This window comes from Montipora capricornis, chromosome 12 (genome assembly GCF_036669925.1).
Source record: "Montipora capricornis isolate CH-2021 chromosome 12, ASM3666992v2, whole genome shotgun sequence".
Classification (NCBI taxonomy): Eukaryota; Metazoa; Cnidaria; class Anthozoa; order Scleractinia; family Acroporidae; genus Montipora; species Montipora capricornis.
The window spans coordinates 36,632,438-36,647,437 of NC_090894.1; the positions used below are offsets into that span (position 1 = coordinate 36,632,438).

A 15,000-nucleotide genomic window follows, 5' to 3' on the forward strand; every position below is an offset into this window, starting at 1 on the left:
AAGATAATTAAAACGCCAAGGCTACTCCAAGAAAAAACTGAAAAGGCCAACCTGTGAGTAGTCAACCCTTTAGCACTTGCTGCACAGAAGCAAAATGGCTTCTATGGGAGACCAATTACCTTTTCAGCTAAATCTTCTGACACTTCCATAAAGTACACGTATGTATATATGTATGTATATGTATGTGTGTATAAAGTTCATAAAGTACCACCAAATCAATTACAGTACTTCAACTGTAAGGTAAAGTCAGCTTACAGGCCTAGTGGCCCATCAGGCCGGAGCTTATTCCCGGTTTCTGTAGCATGAAACGACTAGGAGTATTTCTACTCCCCTCTGGATGGGATGCTACAACAAGTTGCAAAAATAGTGGAGACATTTCACCTTCTTGGGGCGTTATTAATTTCCCTATTATCTCTCACACTGCAGCTCCCCTCCCCCCCTTAATCAGTGTTGCTAGAAAGACAAAAAAATGTTGGGAACTTAAGCAGTCAACATTGAAAGGGGGAGAGGGGAGAGGAAGTGGGAAAGGTTTAAATTCTAGATACGGCAAGCATTGGAAGCTAGAAAAGGTGTTTTTGAATGAAAGTGTCTCAACAATTTTGCAACTTGTTGTCTGAGTTGGTTGTCACTGTATTGCCATACGGTCACTTTGTTTATTGGAACGGGAAGGCGTCTATCGTTTGCGTTTAATATGGTGTTTCCAAAAAAAAAGGGTTTAATTCTCTGACCTGCTGTGAGTGGATAATGGCCGGCGATAAACTGGATTTTGGCGGGGGTTCAATATGACGTAATTTGAAGCCATTTCAGTGCTTTCTGTGAGTCAAGTCGAAAATACACATAATTTGGTACACGAAAAGGTGTGATTTCCATCCTTTTGCTTTTTAAAGTACGCTAGAAATATCCTGGAACCGATTTCAAAATAATTTGCCTTACACACCTATATTTCGGTGGACACATGACATCTAAAGCACTCGCAACATGTACGAAATTAGCTGTTGTTTACGAATGAGAAACAGACATAACCTCTCCTTTAACTGCAATCGCATGCCATTTAAAGGGAACATCCACTTTCCTAAAAATCAATTCTTAGCAAACATTGTTATACAAAGATACATTTTCATAGAGGTCCATTTGTAACATTACTTATTGCTTTTGGGCTAGTCTTCTTCCAGAGAAGGGATTGGTAACGCTTACTAGCAAGTCTTCTAAGTGACATGTCGGGTACAGGCTAATTCCATGTTTTTTGGAATGACTGACTGAGCACAATGATCAAAAGAAAGCACCCGGTTGTGCTAAATCCTTTGCGAGATTTGTTTTACAATGAGATGCAAAAGTGAACAAATTTGTACCAGCTACACATTATGACATTTATATGAAACGGTCTACACGGTCTACCACAACTTCTCACTGAGAAAATAATATGATATCATATTTCTTGCTGTTGCGATGGTAGACCGTGCTTGGATGGTAGACCGTTGGTAAATGGAATAGACGATATGTACAGGATTTCTAACTGTGTGAGCTTTATTACGAATCACCTGGTAATGTATTGGATTGATTCGAAAAGAAAGTACTAGTTGAATTGTGCTGTTTCCTCGAAGATACGATTTTCAACTGTAACGCCACCATCCCAGTTGACGTCACCAAGAAAACCAATAAATGGTTTTGTGTTCCATAATATGAGCCATGTGTAACTTTCGGAGCATCAGATCTGCAGTGCAAAATACTTTGCTCACTTTAGTATTTGGTACGGAGTCTTCTGTTAGCGATGGTAAGTCCAAACACTCGAAAATCGATGCTACCGTATGTCAATAATAAATATCCTTTCGTGTTTGGTACAATGTGCTTTGCAATTCGAGTGCAAACTTCTGAAATGTTTCAGAGCTTATACCATATTTAATGATTGTTTCTTTAGTTCCTGCTTTTCTACATTGAAATGTTTAATATAGGATTCAAATCCGGACTGGCAAAATTATTGCAATCAATCAGACAACAAGTTGCAAAAATAGTGGAGACACTTCACTTTAAAAATAATAAAAAAGTTGACACTGGCTAAAATATTGCGTTGGACATTTCGGCAACTGCTGTTGCCTTCCTCAGCAGGGATAAAAAATGCAAAAATCTAACGGCGTCCTGATGGTACATGATGCATATAAATATTAAATCGCACCTCAACGAATATTTCAAAATAAAATAGACAATAAAAACAAAGGTCTCCAGAGCATTCTAAAATATTACTACAAATTCTTCATGTTATTGTAAACGTTTGGAAGTGCTATATGTTCGTTTATAGCGTTCGTGTCTCACAAGGAATGCCAAGCCTCAAGAATAAGTCTTTGTCGCCATGCCGATGACCTGTCAACAATTTCAACGTTCATCAAGTCTATTTGGTGATTGTAGCACATGTGGTGTTTGGCCAACAAGGAGTTTCCATCTAATGTCGCTATGGCCTTTGTGTGCTCTTTGACGCGTGTTATTAGCGCGTGCAATGTCTGACCGATGTAAACACAATCACAATCTTTGCATTTGATCTTATGTACGATTCCTCTGGAGGCCTCCCTCTCGATCTTGTCTTTTGGTTTTTTAAGTATGTTTGAGATTGTCCAAATAGGTTTATGAGCGACCTTGATGTTGAAACCTCGAAGAAGCCTCGCGATTTTCTCGGAGAATCCTTTGGCATAGGCAAAACAACCATACCGTGCTGGTCAGAATCACTCACTTCTTGTTGTCTGTTTCGTTGGCGACCATTATAGATGAAATTGGCAGGGTAATTATTAGCGGTAAGGGCTTCTGCTACTCTCTTAGTTTCTCGTGCAGCTTCCTCTTCGGTGGATGGGATATTCTTTGCACAATCCATGAGGGTGCGTACGACCAAGTATTTATGTTGGGGGTGGTGATGAGATTTGAAGTCAAGGTAGCGGTCGGTGTGGGTGGCTTTCCTGTATACAGACACAGTGATCGAGCCATCGTCTTGTCTGGTTGTTCTTGTGTCAAGAAAGGCAATAGAACCTTCTGATCTCGATGGTAAATTTGATGTTAGTGTTGATAGAATTGAGGTGTGAGTGGAATTCATCTGCGTGTTCCCTTTTAATGCACACATGGCTGTCATCTATGTATCTGAACCACCATTTGGGAGAGTTTGGAGCCGATGACAGGGCCTTTTCTTCGACATATTCCATGACGAGATTGGCTAAGATGGCGCTGACTGGAGATCCCATTGGACAACCGAAGATTTGTTTGAAATGGTCACCTTGGAACACGAAGAAGTTATTGTCGAGGACAAACTGTAGAAGGGCAATGATATTTTGGATGGATAAATTTGTTCTTTCAGGTAGTGATTGATCAAAGTCCAGTCTTTCTTTAACAACTTCCATGGCTAGATGGGTAGGAACACAAGTAAACAGTGACACGACGTCAAAGGATACTAGGATTTTGTCGGGATCCACAGACATAGTGCCGATCTTTTCAACGAAAGATGCGCTGTTCTTAACTGTGAATTTGTTTTGAAGTGGTGACAAGATGTTGGCAAGGTATTTGGATAATTCATATGTGGGAGACCCAATAGCGCTCATAATTGGTCTTAACGGGACGTTGTCTTTGTGGATTTTGGGAAGACCATAAAATGATGCCGGTGTGGAGTCGGTGCTATGAAGTTTGTGACAGAGCTTCGGTTCCAACTGTTTTTTGTCGCTGTCATGTGGGGCTGGCTGATCTTTAATCTGTAGGAGAAGTTTATTGAGGGATTTTTCGGTGCTCGATGTTGGGTTCCTTCTTTTGTCTGTTATCTTCTGGTAAGTTTTGTCATCGTTTAGAAGGTTGTTTACTTTCTCAGTGTAGTCGTTGGTATTCACCACGACTACGGCTCGGCCCTTATCGGCTGGCAAAATTGTAACAGACTTGTCTTTGGCAAGATCTTTGAGCGCTTTTTTCTCTTTACTAGTGATGTTTTTTCGTGGGGGAGGGCGCCAACTGTTAATAGCAGAGGAGACCGAAGCTCTGAAGGAAGCTGATCTATGACAGATTCGATCGAGGAAACAATTTGAGGCACTGGTAAACTCTGCGGAGTGATGGCAAAATTAAAGTTGAGGCTTAAAGCTGAATGTGCGCTCGCGGATAGAGGTCTACCAGAGATGTTCACGACCCACTTATCCTTGAGGTTGGTTTCGTGCATTGGAAGACGTGGCAAGATGTTCTGGAGTTTCTTCTTGTGACGTTTCCTTCTCCGTTGTGCTTCCCATTGTGACCTCTGTTTGATTGTGAGGAGGAGGGTGTCGAAAGATTCTTTATAAATCATCTCTCGGAGTTTGTGTGTTGTTTGTGACAAGCGTTGAGAGAGTTTCTTGATTTGTGTGTGGCAATTCGAAATGCGTAGCCTTAGGTAGGCTTGGCCCGCTTTCCTAGCGATCTTCCAGCCCTCTTTGCTCTTGACGGGTGGATTAAACTGGAGACTTTTAGGCAGGATGTTGTTATCCTTTAGTCGATGGTTGAAATGAAGATGGTCCTTGAATCTCATTACACTGAGTGTTACTCGTTCAAGTGCTCTAGCCAATTTCAAAGCTTTGCTGCCGTTCTTGTTACGAATGAAGTTAAAAATGTTTCGTGTGTAGCCAGGCATGTTAGAAATAATAAAAAAGTTGACACTGGCTAAAATATTGTGTTGGATGTTTCGGCAACTGCTGTTGCCTTCCTCAGCAGGGATAAAAAAATGCAAAAATCTAACGGCGTCCTGATGGTACACGATGCGTATAAATATTAAATCGCACCTCAACGAATATTTCAAAATAAAATAGACAATAAAAACAAAGGTCTCCAGAGCATTCTAAAATATTACTACAAATTCTTTATGTTATTGTAAACGTTTGGAAGTGCTATATGTTTGTTTATAGCGTTCGTGTCTCGCAAGGAATGTCAAGCCTCAAGAATAAGTCTTTGTCGCCATGCCGATGACCTGTCAACAATTTCGACATTCATCATCGACCCCCAACATAAATACTCGGTCGTACGCACCCTCATGGATCGCGCAAAGAATATCCCATCCACCGAAGAGGAAGCTGCACGAGAAACTAAGAGAGTAGCAGAAGCCCTTACCGCTAATAATTACCCTGCCAATTTCATCTATAATGGTCGCCAACGAAACAGACAACAAGAAGTGAGTGATTCTGACCAGCACGGTATGGTTGCTTTGCCCTATGCCAAAGGATTCTCCGAGAAAATCGCGAGGCTTCTTCGAGGTTTCAACATCAAGGTCGCTCATAAACCTATTCAGACAATCTCAAACATACTTAAAAAACCAAAAGACAAGATCGAGAGGGAGGCCTCCAGAGGAATCGTATATAAGATCAAATGCAAAGATTGTGATTGTGTTTACATCGGTCAGACATCGCGCGCGCTAAAAACATGCGTCAAAGAGCACACAAAGGCCATAGCGACATTAGATAGAAACTCCTTGTTGGCCAAACACCACATGTGCTACAATCACCAAATAGACTTGATGAACGTCGAAATTGTTGACAGGTCATCGGCATAGCGACAAAGACTTATTCTTGAGGCTTGGCATTCCTTGCAAGACACGAACGCTATAAACAAACATATAGCACTTCCAAACGTTTACAATAACATAAAGAATTTGTAGTAATATTTTAGAATGCTCTGGAGACCTTTGTTTTTATTGTCTATTTTATTTTGAAATATTCGTTGAGGTGCGATTTAATATTCATACGCATCGTGTACCATCAGGACGCCATTAGATTTTTGCATTTTTTTATCCCTGCTGAGGAAGGCAACAGCAGTTGCCGAAACGTCCAACACAATATTTTAGCCAGTGTCAACTTTTTTATTATTTTTAACATGCCTGGCTACACACCAAACATTTTTAACACTTCACCTTCTTGGGGCATTATTAATTTCCCTATCATCTCTCACACTGCAGCTCCCCTCCCCCCTTATCAGTGTTGCTAGAAAGACAGAGAAATGTTTTAAGCAGTCAACATTGAAAGGGGGAGAGGGAAGAGGAAGTGGGAAAGGTTTAAATTCTAGATACAGTGGGCATTGGAAGCTAGAAAAGGTGTTTTTGAATGAAAGTGTCGCAACAATTTTGCAACTTGTTGTAGTCCATCGCAGGGTTACCCCCAGCATTTGGCTGGTACCCATTTATACACCTGGGTGGAGAGAGGCACCGATGGAGTAAAGTGTCTTGTCCAAGGACACAACACAATGTCCCTGGCCAGGTCCCGAACCCGGACCACTCGATCCGGAGTCGAGCACTCTAACATGAGGCCACCGCACCTCCCTTCAACTGTAATTCCCCTAAATATATGTCCTCAGAGCCGCAAACTTACTTTGTTTAACTCCGAACGTTCTAAAGTTTAACCGCTATTCTTTCACTAGCCTCGTTCTTCAGCAGCTGTGTTGCACGCCCATACTAATGTTTTTAAGTTAGTTTAAAAGATCATAAAAGACGCGTAATATGCAAAAAAAACAATAACAACAATAACAACAACAACAATTTCAGACCAAAAAGATACAAACACCTACCAGATTTGTGGATAAGTTCACGAAGTCGGCATAGTCTTCATTAATTAACTCAATCAGTGCGTGTTTTAAAGACTTTAAATAGTCATCTAAATTTGCTTTAAGCATATCCAGCGGTACGCTCCCTTTACAGTTTCCAACAAAAACGTCAACACTAAAAGATTCTTTCATAAAATCTGATCTGCAAAATACTGCTGAGCCTGGCTCTCGCGGAACGATTTCTTCGATAAAGGGGTCCGCCATTTTGTTACAACTCATCAACTTCCAGGCGTCATCCAGAACCCGCTGAAGACTGAGTACGGGGGTACCTGGTCTTGTGCTTAGTCTTCCCCGGCTGAGAGAACCTGACGAGAATGCAACCTTCCATGACTGCTGCAAACGGAAAGGTGGTGGTGTCTGAAGCGTGTAATAAATTTACTTTCAGTGTCTACTATGACAAGAGAAGTACGAGTTGAGGTTACAATTAACGAAGGGATCTGTCAAGCCCTAAATTCGCGGCTTTTGAACAGTTGCATCGAGTTTATCCTATACCAACGGCAGCAACTACCTCTTCCTTTGCATGAGCTCAAGCGAATTGTGGAGGAACAAGCCAACATATGTGATCCATTAGAGGGGACCAGTAATCAGCATGTGCCAAAACGTCCTCTCAGTGGTGAGTTAAAGAAAGCTCTGAAAGTTAACCAAGACTTGCAGTGCCTTTTTGATCACATAAACCACCTGTTTTCATTAACCAAAGTCAATGCCGCCATAATAATTCTTGGCTCAACTGCGGTGAGCCCAAAAGAATGTTACTGGTTAACGTTCCCCACCGTAGAACAAGAGGATGCTACGCCTGTTCCTTCAAGAGTGAGCAATTCAGTCTGTCGCAAAGTGATACAAAGTTTGATATCGAATCATGAACTTGGATCTTTTAAAGACATTTCTCCAACTTCAATGTTAGTTTTTATTCAGGCCAGCAGAACTTCCGTTATTGAATGGTTTCGACCAAAGCCGACCTTCAAACCACCTCACCGTGGTCAATCCTGCAAGATAACTCTGAAGACTGCTTGTAAAGGAGAGGAGATGGTAGATGAAACTTCACCTGACCAGAGAGACTGGCTTTGGTTCCAGGCCCCGATTGTTATAAGGGGATACAGACAGAGAACAGGGGTTTTCTAGTGTCAGTGGATTCGATCTTTTACAACAATTATTAATACATCCCTACAGCACCTTTAAATTTCAATTCAGTGCATCATTATTAAATAACAAAATACAAGCATCACAAATGGCACAACATCAATCAAGAAACAAACTAATTCTGTCTTTTCTTGTGGAGTTTAGAAGAATCACAATAGTAAACACACCTAGTCAAATGTAGAAATGTGCAATAATAAACATTTTAGCACTTGAAGGCTGAACTATAAACCATAAAGTCAAAACGTAAAATCAAAAGGAAATGAGACAGAAAGCATGGGTTTGTTGTTGATATTGAAAATAGAACAGACGTTTCCATGGTTAATGAGGCCATCTTGGCTGGGGAGCAAACACAGGTAGAATTACCATAAATGTATGGGACTTTTTCATGAACTATAAAGAACAGATTTAGGCTACATGTACAACGACCATAAACAGATTTTGAAGATTTCATAGAAACCCTTCTAAAATCATGCCAACTACCACGAGAAGATTTGTAATTCGAATTTACAAACGTCATACCTTCCTTAATGGACTTATTTTCTGTTGAATGAATGATATCAATAAAACTATTTAAAGTAGGGAAATTCGTCTCTTTAGTGGCACTACAGCGGTTCAAAGTCAGACAAAATCTCATAAATTTACTGTAATTTTAGCCATGTTTGTCCAGCCCCAGCCAAGATGTTGTCAAAAACTGTGGAAAAGTCTGTTATTCAAGGTAATTTACACCTCAATGGTATTGCTGAGAAAGAAGGCATTTTTTGCTATTGGAGAAAAAGAGCAGTTTAATTAAAGGTGCCCTGCAAATTTCTGCTAACATTGTTAGAGTTGTAAGAACTGACAATACCTGTATTTGTTGTGTTCTCCTTCAAGTTGAGGAAATACAGTGGAATTTTGGTCATTAAGCGACAGCTGATCAAAATAATGTTACAACTACGTTTGCTCATGCTTGAAGAGTGGAGTAATGCATACTTTGTCTCTGCTATTCAACTTTATGTACCTGAACCGTGGAATAAAGTTACCTTAAAACTAGTGCATGTGATGAAAGTACACACAAGTCCTGCATCCCTGAGAGTGAGACTTATAGATTGTCTCTGCCTTTAAATGCCAGACAGTTTTACTGTCAATGGAGGCAGCTTCAGGGATGAATGGGTTAAAGCTTTTTCTTTTCAACAATAATTTCCTCTAAATCTAAACCAGTGTGTGTTACTTGTAAGAAAATGTTTCATTTTTTGCCATTTTGTGAGGCTTTGAGTCCTTGTCCCAGCACCCATTTTTGATATGCATGTCTGGGTTCAGAGTAGGGTATGTATTGGAGTGGTGGTATTCTTGCTCTGTCGGGGTGAACAAACGTGCTGAGGGCTTGTTAGTGGCCGGTAGTGTACACCAATGTGAGGTGCAGCTCAGCTCTGCCTTGAATGTCTGCTCACTCGTCCCAGCTTTTCATGGGAATAGGAATCAGTACTAGACTATTACATTATGTACATGTGTAGAATTACATGTCTTTGCTCACATACTTTCCTGCCATATACAGTGTAGCTCTTTTGAAAGCATAGGTCACTGGATTAAGGTCTTATAGCTTACTTTTTACTTTGCCTCGAGGAACAAAGTGCTATTAAATTATTATTAATTTTTATTCTTGCTTATGTGTAATACCGGGTATTTCTTTTCTTTTCCCAATAATTGTACTAAATGTTATTTTAATTTTTAAAATCATTATTTTTTAAGTTCCAAATTTAGGTTCTCACCAATTAATATTGCTTTACTGAGTAACAGGAAAGACATTATCAGGTGCTCCAAGTTCAATTCCAACTCAGTATCTCTTTGTTAGAGTATCACAGTTATAATGACTAGAACTCTGAGGATTCCACTGACAATCAAGAACAACATAATTGTCATTCTAGCAGTTCACATGTATGCTTCACTTGAACTGAGTTTTAATGTTTTACATGCAACATCTGATTGAATTGAACCACTCGAAAACAGTCCTTAGCCTGCTGTTTTCATGTAATTTCCAACTTCCACGGTTGCAATTAAATGACCTGTTTACCAATTATTTCTATTCACCTCAATGTGCATTAGATGTGAAACAGGGCATTGGTAACCAGATTCTCGCACTTTTAAACAACACAGAATGACACTTCCCGGTCTTCAGCTGATAACCGGTTTCAGTTTCCCATTTTTTCTCGGTCTTTTTCCTCAGAAAAGTAAAAAAATTTAACCAAGTGTGACCAGATACAGGCTGATTTCAGAACTAGAGTGATCGGCAAAAATCCTCTGTGATCTCTTTGATCATAAGTTCAATTATGCTCATGGAATTAGCTGATAATCCCACAGGTCTTTGGTATTCTCCTTACATTAGTCGCGATTAAGGGAAGATTTTCCAAGTGAAAGAGATCACAGAAAGGTTCAACAGTATGCAGACAGACTCTTCTTAAACATCTGAATCTTAACACTGAAAGATGTTCAACAGGCTCTTGGCACAAATATCACTGGCTGCCATCATGCATTGCTTCCATCATATGTTTTCAGCTCAATCATTCCTGTGTATCAGCAGTATACTCTCTCCAAGCCTCTGCATCAGCCTCTCGTGCCCCAATGTAACCACCCATCTCAGCTGTTTTGTAGAAGCCTGTGCATGTCAAAAGAAAACAAGAAATTCATAACTTTTTCAAGTACCCTCCTTTTGAAACAATAGGCTTATTTAGCAACAGAACGGGAACGGCAGTGGCGACAGCAGAAACAACATGTTCAGTCCTTCTTTAGTGTGTGGAATAAACGTCTGCTTAGTGCAACGGCAAGACATGCATGACAAGCAGGAAAACGTCTGTTAGAGCAATTTGCAGTACTGTTAGTTTTTTTGGCAGATTATTTAACTTAAAGAAGAAATGAGTGAGTTTCGCTCAAGAGCATGTTTTGCTATTGCCTGCAAGCAGGCTCTTCTGTTGAAATGGTGCACGGTTGAAATATAGGGGCTTGGTTACTACTTTTGAAAGAAACCAGTAACCAAGCCCCTACTTTGTTGAAAAAATTATATCTCATGAATCTCAGCAGTTTGAGCCTTTCAAGTACGTTAGGAGGTGTGTTCATACACATGTATTTATTTTCATCTCATGAGCGAAAAGAAAGCGCTTTCATCACAAAGTTCACTCCAAAACTTTTCGTTGATTACAGGCCAACATTAATTTTGGACCACATGGCATCTCCATTCAAAACTCTACAAAGCTGTGTGAAACACTTCAACAAATGACTCAAACAATGCACAGCACAGACCTGAAAATTGGCGAGGTGGTTAAAACGATTGTTTCCTACAACATTCCAAGTTCTTGGTCTTTTTCATTGAACGATTCGAACTATCTATAGTTTCATGTATCTATAGTTATATGAAAAACACAACAGGCTAATCTTCTCATAATGCGCATCTTAATTCCTCTATTCATGCATAACCACGAAAAATAGGAAAAATTAATGAGTTCTTATCCCGATTAGAGAGCCCCCTTGTTCATTCGCTTCAGGCTCACTCACTGCAGCAGCAACAACTGTTCTTGGGGGAAAAACTTACCTTCAAGAATTGTTGGAAAATTTAAACTCATCCACTTCCTGTACTCTGTCAAGAACAACAGAAATAATACTAACAATGCGCAAATGCTTTATTTTTACAGTACAAACGAAAACACTGGGTCTGTCTGCACTTTAATAAACTTGAGGTTAAAACTTAAATGAAACTTATAAGATGGTTGACAACTCAACTGATAAGACAGGGTTCTCCCTAGTTTTCAGCGCAACAGGTTTGGCAAAACTGGTAAAGCAATTGGTTAATGTTGGACGTTCTGCAAAGGATAAGTGACTTCTGAGCATTTGCAGGCGGTAATAAGTGCTCTTACAAGAGGTAAACTTTACCAATTACTACCTGATAAGGAGAGCCCTGTAAGAGGCAACATATTGGCTAATTACAATGCAAGGTACCAGTAACATTGAATTTCAGGGACCACAGAAGGCAAATCCAGGTAGTGGTGAGAAAAGCATTTGAATTTGAACCGGAAAAACTACCAACATTTTAGTGCCCTAACAACTGACTTGGCCATGCAACCTCCAGTTAAAGTGCAACTGAACAAATATATTTTTAGTAGATACAATATGGACCTCCCAACCCAAAGCAAACATGTTTGACAATTCTTACTTCAATTTTCGCTTTTTATCTTCCAGATAAGATACACAAAGTTATCAAAACTAGCAGTAATTTGGTCCCCTGCCCGTGATGTGAGAGGCATGGATCTATTCTCAATTTTATACCCTGAATACACCCTGTATGCCTAAGGATCACAATGTCACGACAACCCAGAACAGCATCAATTTCATCGTAGAAAACAGTTGCCACTGGTTTGATTTTTGTTCCATTCTTTCTTTTCTTTGTAAGCGTCAACTACGTAGTTAATTTTTCTTATACACTTATCCACTGTCTTGTTGGTTGTGAACTTGTTGTTAATCGCCTCAGCAATCGCACGTCAAGCATTTCTCGCATCCTTGCTGTTAAGCATATTCTGCTTCTCAGCCCATAATTGCACTATAAGTAAGTACTTCTGCTGTTCGTTGGACCACTTGTCGTATTTCTTGGACTGGTTGGACTGACTTGGGGACTAAGTATAGCTGGCTCCCAAAAGTTTCTTCTCCAAGTGAAGCCAGTGAGGAAGAGCCACCACTTGAGCCATGACTGCATTGATAAGCATCGAATGTTGGTTGACTCAAGGTGACTTCTTGCTGACCAAAATAATTTCTTGTATCTGGAGTCATCGCTCTTAATGGCATATAAGGAACACTGGAACTCGCATAATTATTGCCACGAAGGAGCCATCTACTTCTTAGCCTTCTCAACAAGATCATGGGCGCCAAATTCACCAGTAAACTTGATTTTACCACGTTTTTCATTTACTATTAAATTTTGCGTCATGAGTGACAGTTTTAAAATAGCCTTTTTGATTGTTTGTCACATTTTGGCGAGGTCAAGAGCTTGGCAATTTTAAGTGCCGGTATCTTTGAACATTTGTTACGTCCATACCGCTCATTTTTGACAATGTCTGACAAATCGGTCGCACGGGAAAAACTTACCTGTTGACAGAGTTTTTTTGTAAAACAAACAACTTTTTACACTAATTATCTGACATTTTACTTTAATTATAAAGCTCAAATTAAGCTTAATTAAAACTACAAAAATGCAACACAACTGAAATTGATCACAGGTGTATTTGCTAAACAATCTGCGCTGACTTATTTGTATGTACATACTATCTTCATTCTGATGAGAAAGTGCTGAACTGTAATAGTCGTCTGACATCGTCATATTCGTAATCGAATCGACCAACAACAACAACAATAGAAAAGTGTAAAAACGATGAGCTTTTATATAATGTTCAAACAAGTGACAGTGGTGATCCAATGCGCGGACCTTACCCCTGCTTGTGTTCATTTGATGCCACACTCTGTAAGTACCAAAAAACAGAATCACTTCGCCGACAGCAACAGCCTTTAGGAACGTTTTCAAAACTCCTGATCGTGGTAGCATACCGCAGAGAAGCTCTACCACACCACGGGAACCACGGGAGAGACCTCGGAACATCACATCTTCGTACCTCCTAACGAGAAAAAACTGGGCACTAAATGATTTTGTTGAGGGGAATCTGGGGACCAGTCAATAGGAAGTACGTGGTGGGATTTCAATCCCTGCGGTGTTCGCGACGAGAAAAGTGGATGATATAATTTTAATATGGTGTTAACTTGGAACGAAAGAGTCGACTGACTACACCAGAACGTTTTGGTCGATGCATGTATCACCTGGCATAGACCGATATGGAAAAGTCAAGGTCCCAAATTTCACATTTGTACAGCAGCAACGGCGCAACAGCAAATGTTCCGAGTCAACCAACTGCGGACAGATTGCTGAAATATATGCCAAAAAAACTGTCAGAGCCCCAACAGGTGGCCATAGATATTCCAGAAAACGCCAGCCAAATTCTTAATCAAGATGCCTTAATCATTAAAGCCGATAGAGGTGAGAATTATGCACCTATCAATGTTAAGCCCCAGGGTGGGGGGGGCGGGCTACCTACGGGAAATTGACTCAGAGAGCCTTCCCCTGGGTAGGGATTTTGACATGTAGGCATTGCCCCATGGTCGGGAATTTGACATGTCCGCCATCTTGGAACACCGAGAGAACCTGGAGATGAGTTATCCTCAACCTTGGTTTTGATGGGACTTCTCTTGTTTTCCTGATTTTTCTGGACACCGTGGTTGAAAGAAAGGTAAGCGAATCCATCTTCAGGGGTGGATCCATACCGGTTTCCAACGTTTTACGGAAGTCGGTCAGAAACATGGGAAAGGGGACTTTGGAGAGTTAAAATCTAAAATCTTCCCGGGGGAGTATGCCCCCGGACCCCCTAGAAACTATTTCGGATCCTAGCTCCGCCCCTGGTCTTGTCTTTTTGCAAGTAAGGTCCATCACTTCTATCAGTCCTTGCTGGAGTGTTCACAAGTACGAGAATGTTTCTTTCTACTTTTTTTTGTGATTACTTTTTGTATCATTTCTACATATTCATGAATTTTCCACTCTATCATTGTGCACGCTTGATTGATTAGAAAGCTGGTTAATGTTGTTCAGGTTGTTTTGCTAAATGTTAGGGTCTTGTTCGGTACTGTGAGCAGCAGAAAGGTTTCGTGTTACACGACAAATTTCCATCAGCTGTTAAAAGGGAATTTGAAATCGACAGTGAAGAACATTCATTGGTGTTCGAAAAGTGAGAATCTAATGAAAAAAAAGTTACTCCAGGGCAGGAATGTGATGTTCCAATGGTTCCCGGGGGTGGGGGAATTTGACAGTCTGTAGGTGCCCAGGGGTGGGAAATTTGACGCTAGCTTCCACGAAAATGTCAAATTCCCCCGGGTCAGCCCGCCCCCCCCACCCTGGGGCCTAACATTGATAGGTGCATTAAAGGGAATCGTTAAATTTCGGCTTAAATCACAGGCCCCCCAAGCTCAGTGTGAGCATGGCCGACAAAAATATAATGATTTGTATGGGAATCCCGATAATAAGCTTAAGAAGATAATTATATGAAAAAATTCTCAATTCTCAATTCTCAATTTTAGATTCTTGCACTTGTGGACTAAGTTGAAACCCTGGGGGGGTACTGCCATATATGGGCTATATAGGTATGTGCCGCTGTGAAGGGTATGGTTTTCAAGCAGTTTACTCTAGCATAGGGTATATAAATCAGAGCGTTTGGGTCTAGAATAGGGTATCATTTT

At 40.4% G+C, this 15,000-nt stretch overlaps 4 protein-coding genes and 1 pseudogene across 4 annotated transcripts in view; 2 read left to right on the top strand and 3 right to left on the bottom strand.

The window, feature by feature from the left end:
* Positions 1-6,819, bottom strand: part of LOC138026139 (conserved oligomeric Golgi complex subunit 2-like) — a 45,363-nt gene extending 38,544 nt beyond the window's left edge. Inside the window, exon 1 of the mRNA XM_068873347.1 lies at positions 6,535-6,819. Coding sequence (XP_068729448.1) covers positions 6,535-6,789 — 255 coding nt within the window. The 5' untranslated portion in view covers positions 6,790-6,819. The remainder of the gene's footprint in view (positions 1-6,534) is intronic.
* Positions 6,820-6,883: 64 nt separating this feature from the next.
* On the top strand, positions 6,884-9,340 carry LOC138025257 (MAD2L1-binding protein-like). Its single transcript, XM_068872487.1, has one exon. The coding sequence runs from the start codon at positions 6,964-6,966 to the stop codon at positions 7,687-7,689; it is 726 nt and encodes a 241-aa protein (XP_068728588.1). The 5' UTR covers positions 6,884-6,963; the 3' UTR covers positions 7,690-9,340.
* LOC138025258 (protein CEBPZOS-like) lies at positions 9,320-13,333 on the bottom strand. The gene is made up of 3 exons (XM_068872488.1): positions 13,153-13,333; positions 11,267-11,311; positions 9,320-10,336 (listed from the first exon to the last, which is right to left on the bottom strand). The coding sequence occupies exons 1-3, from the start codon at positions 13,316-13,318 to the stop codon at positions 10,242-10,244; spliced, it is 306 nt and encodes a 101-aa protein (XP_068728589.1). The 5' UTR covers positions 13,319-13,333; the 3' UTR covers positions 9,320-10,241.
* Positions 11,774-12,768, bottom strand: LOC138025256 (uncharacterized; annotated as a pseudogene).
* A 48-nt stretch (positions 13,334-13,381) lies between the features above and the next one.
* The window catches only part of LOC138026085 (zinc transporter 6-like), a 30,638-nt gene continuing 29,019 nt past the window's right edge, over positions 13,382-15,000 (top strand). The window contains exon 1 of the mRNA XM_068873274.1: positions 13,382-13,750. Coding sequence (XP_068729375.1) covers positions 13,549-13,750 — 202 coding nt within the window. The 5' untranslated portion in view covers positions 13,382-13,548. The remainder of the gene's footprint in view (positions 13,751-15,000) is intronic.

Excerpts from the sequence above, each read along its gene's own strand:
- LOC138025257 (XM_068872487.1), top strand. The coding sequence starts at position 6,964 with ATGACAAGAGAAGTACGAGTTGAGGTTACAATTAACGAAGGGATCTGT.
- LOC138025258 (XM_068872488.1), bottom strand. The coding sequence starts at position 13,318 with ATGTTCCGAGGTCTCTCCCGTGGTTCCCGTGGTGTGGTAGAGCTTCTC. Across the intron at positions 11,312-13,152 it reads TCAAATGAACACAAGCAGGG|AGTACAGGAAGTGGATGAGT; the intron begins GTAAGGTCCGCG and ends TGTTCTTGACAG. Across the intron at positions 10,337-11,266 it reads TTTTCCAACAATTCTTGAAG|GCTTCTACAAAACAGCTGAG; the intron begins GTAAGTTTTTCC and ends TGACATGCACAG.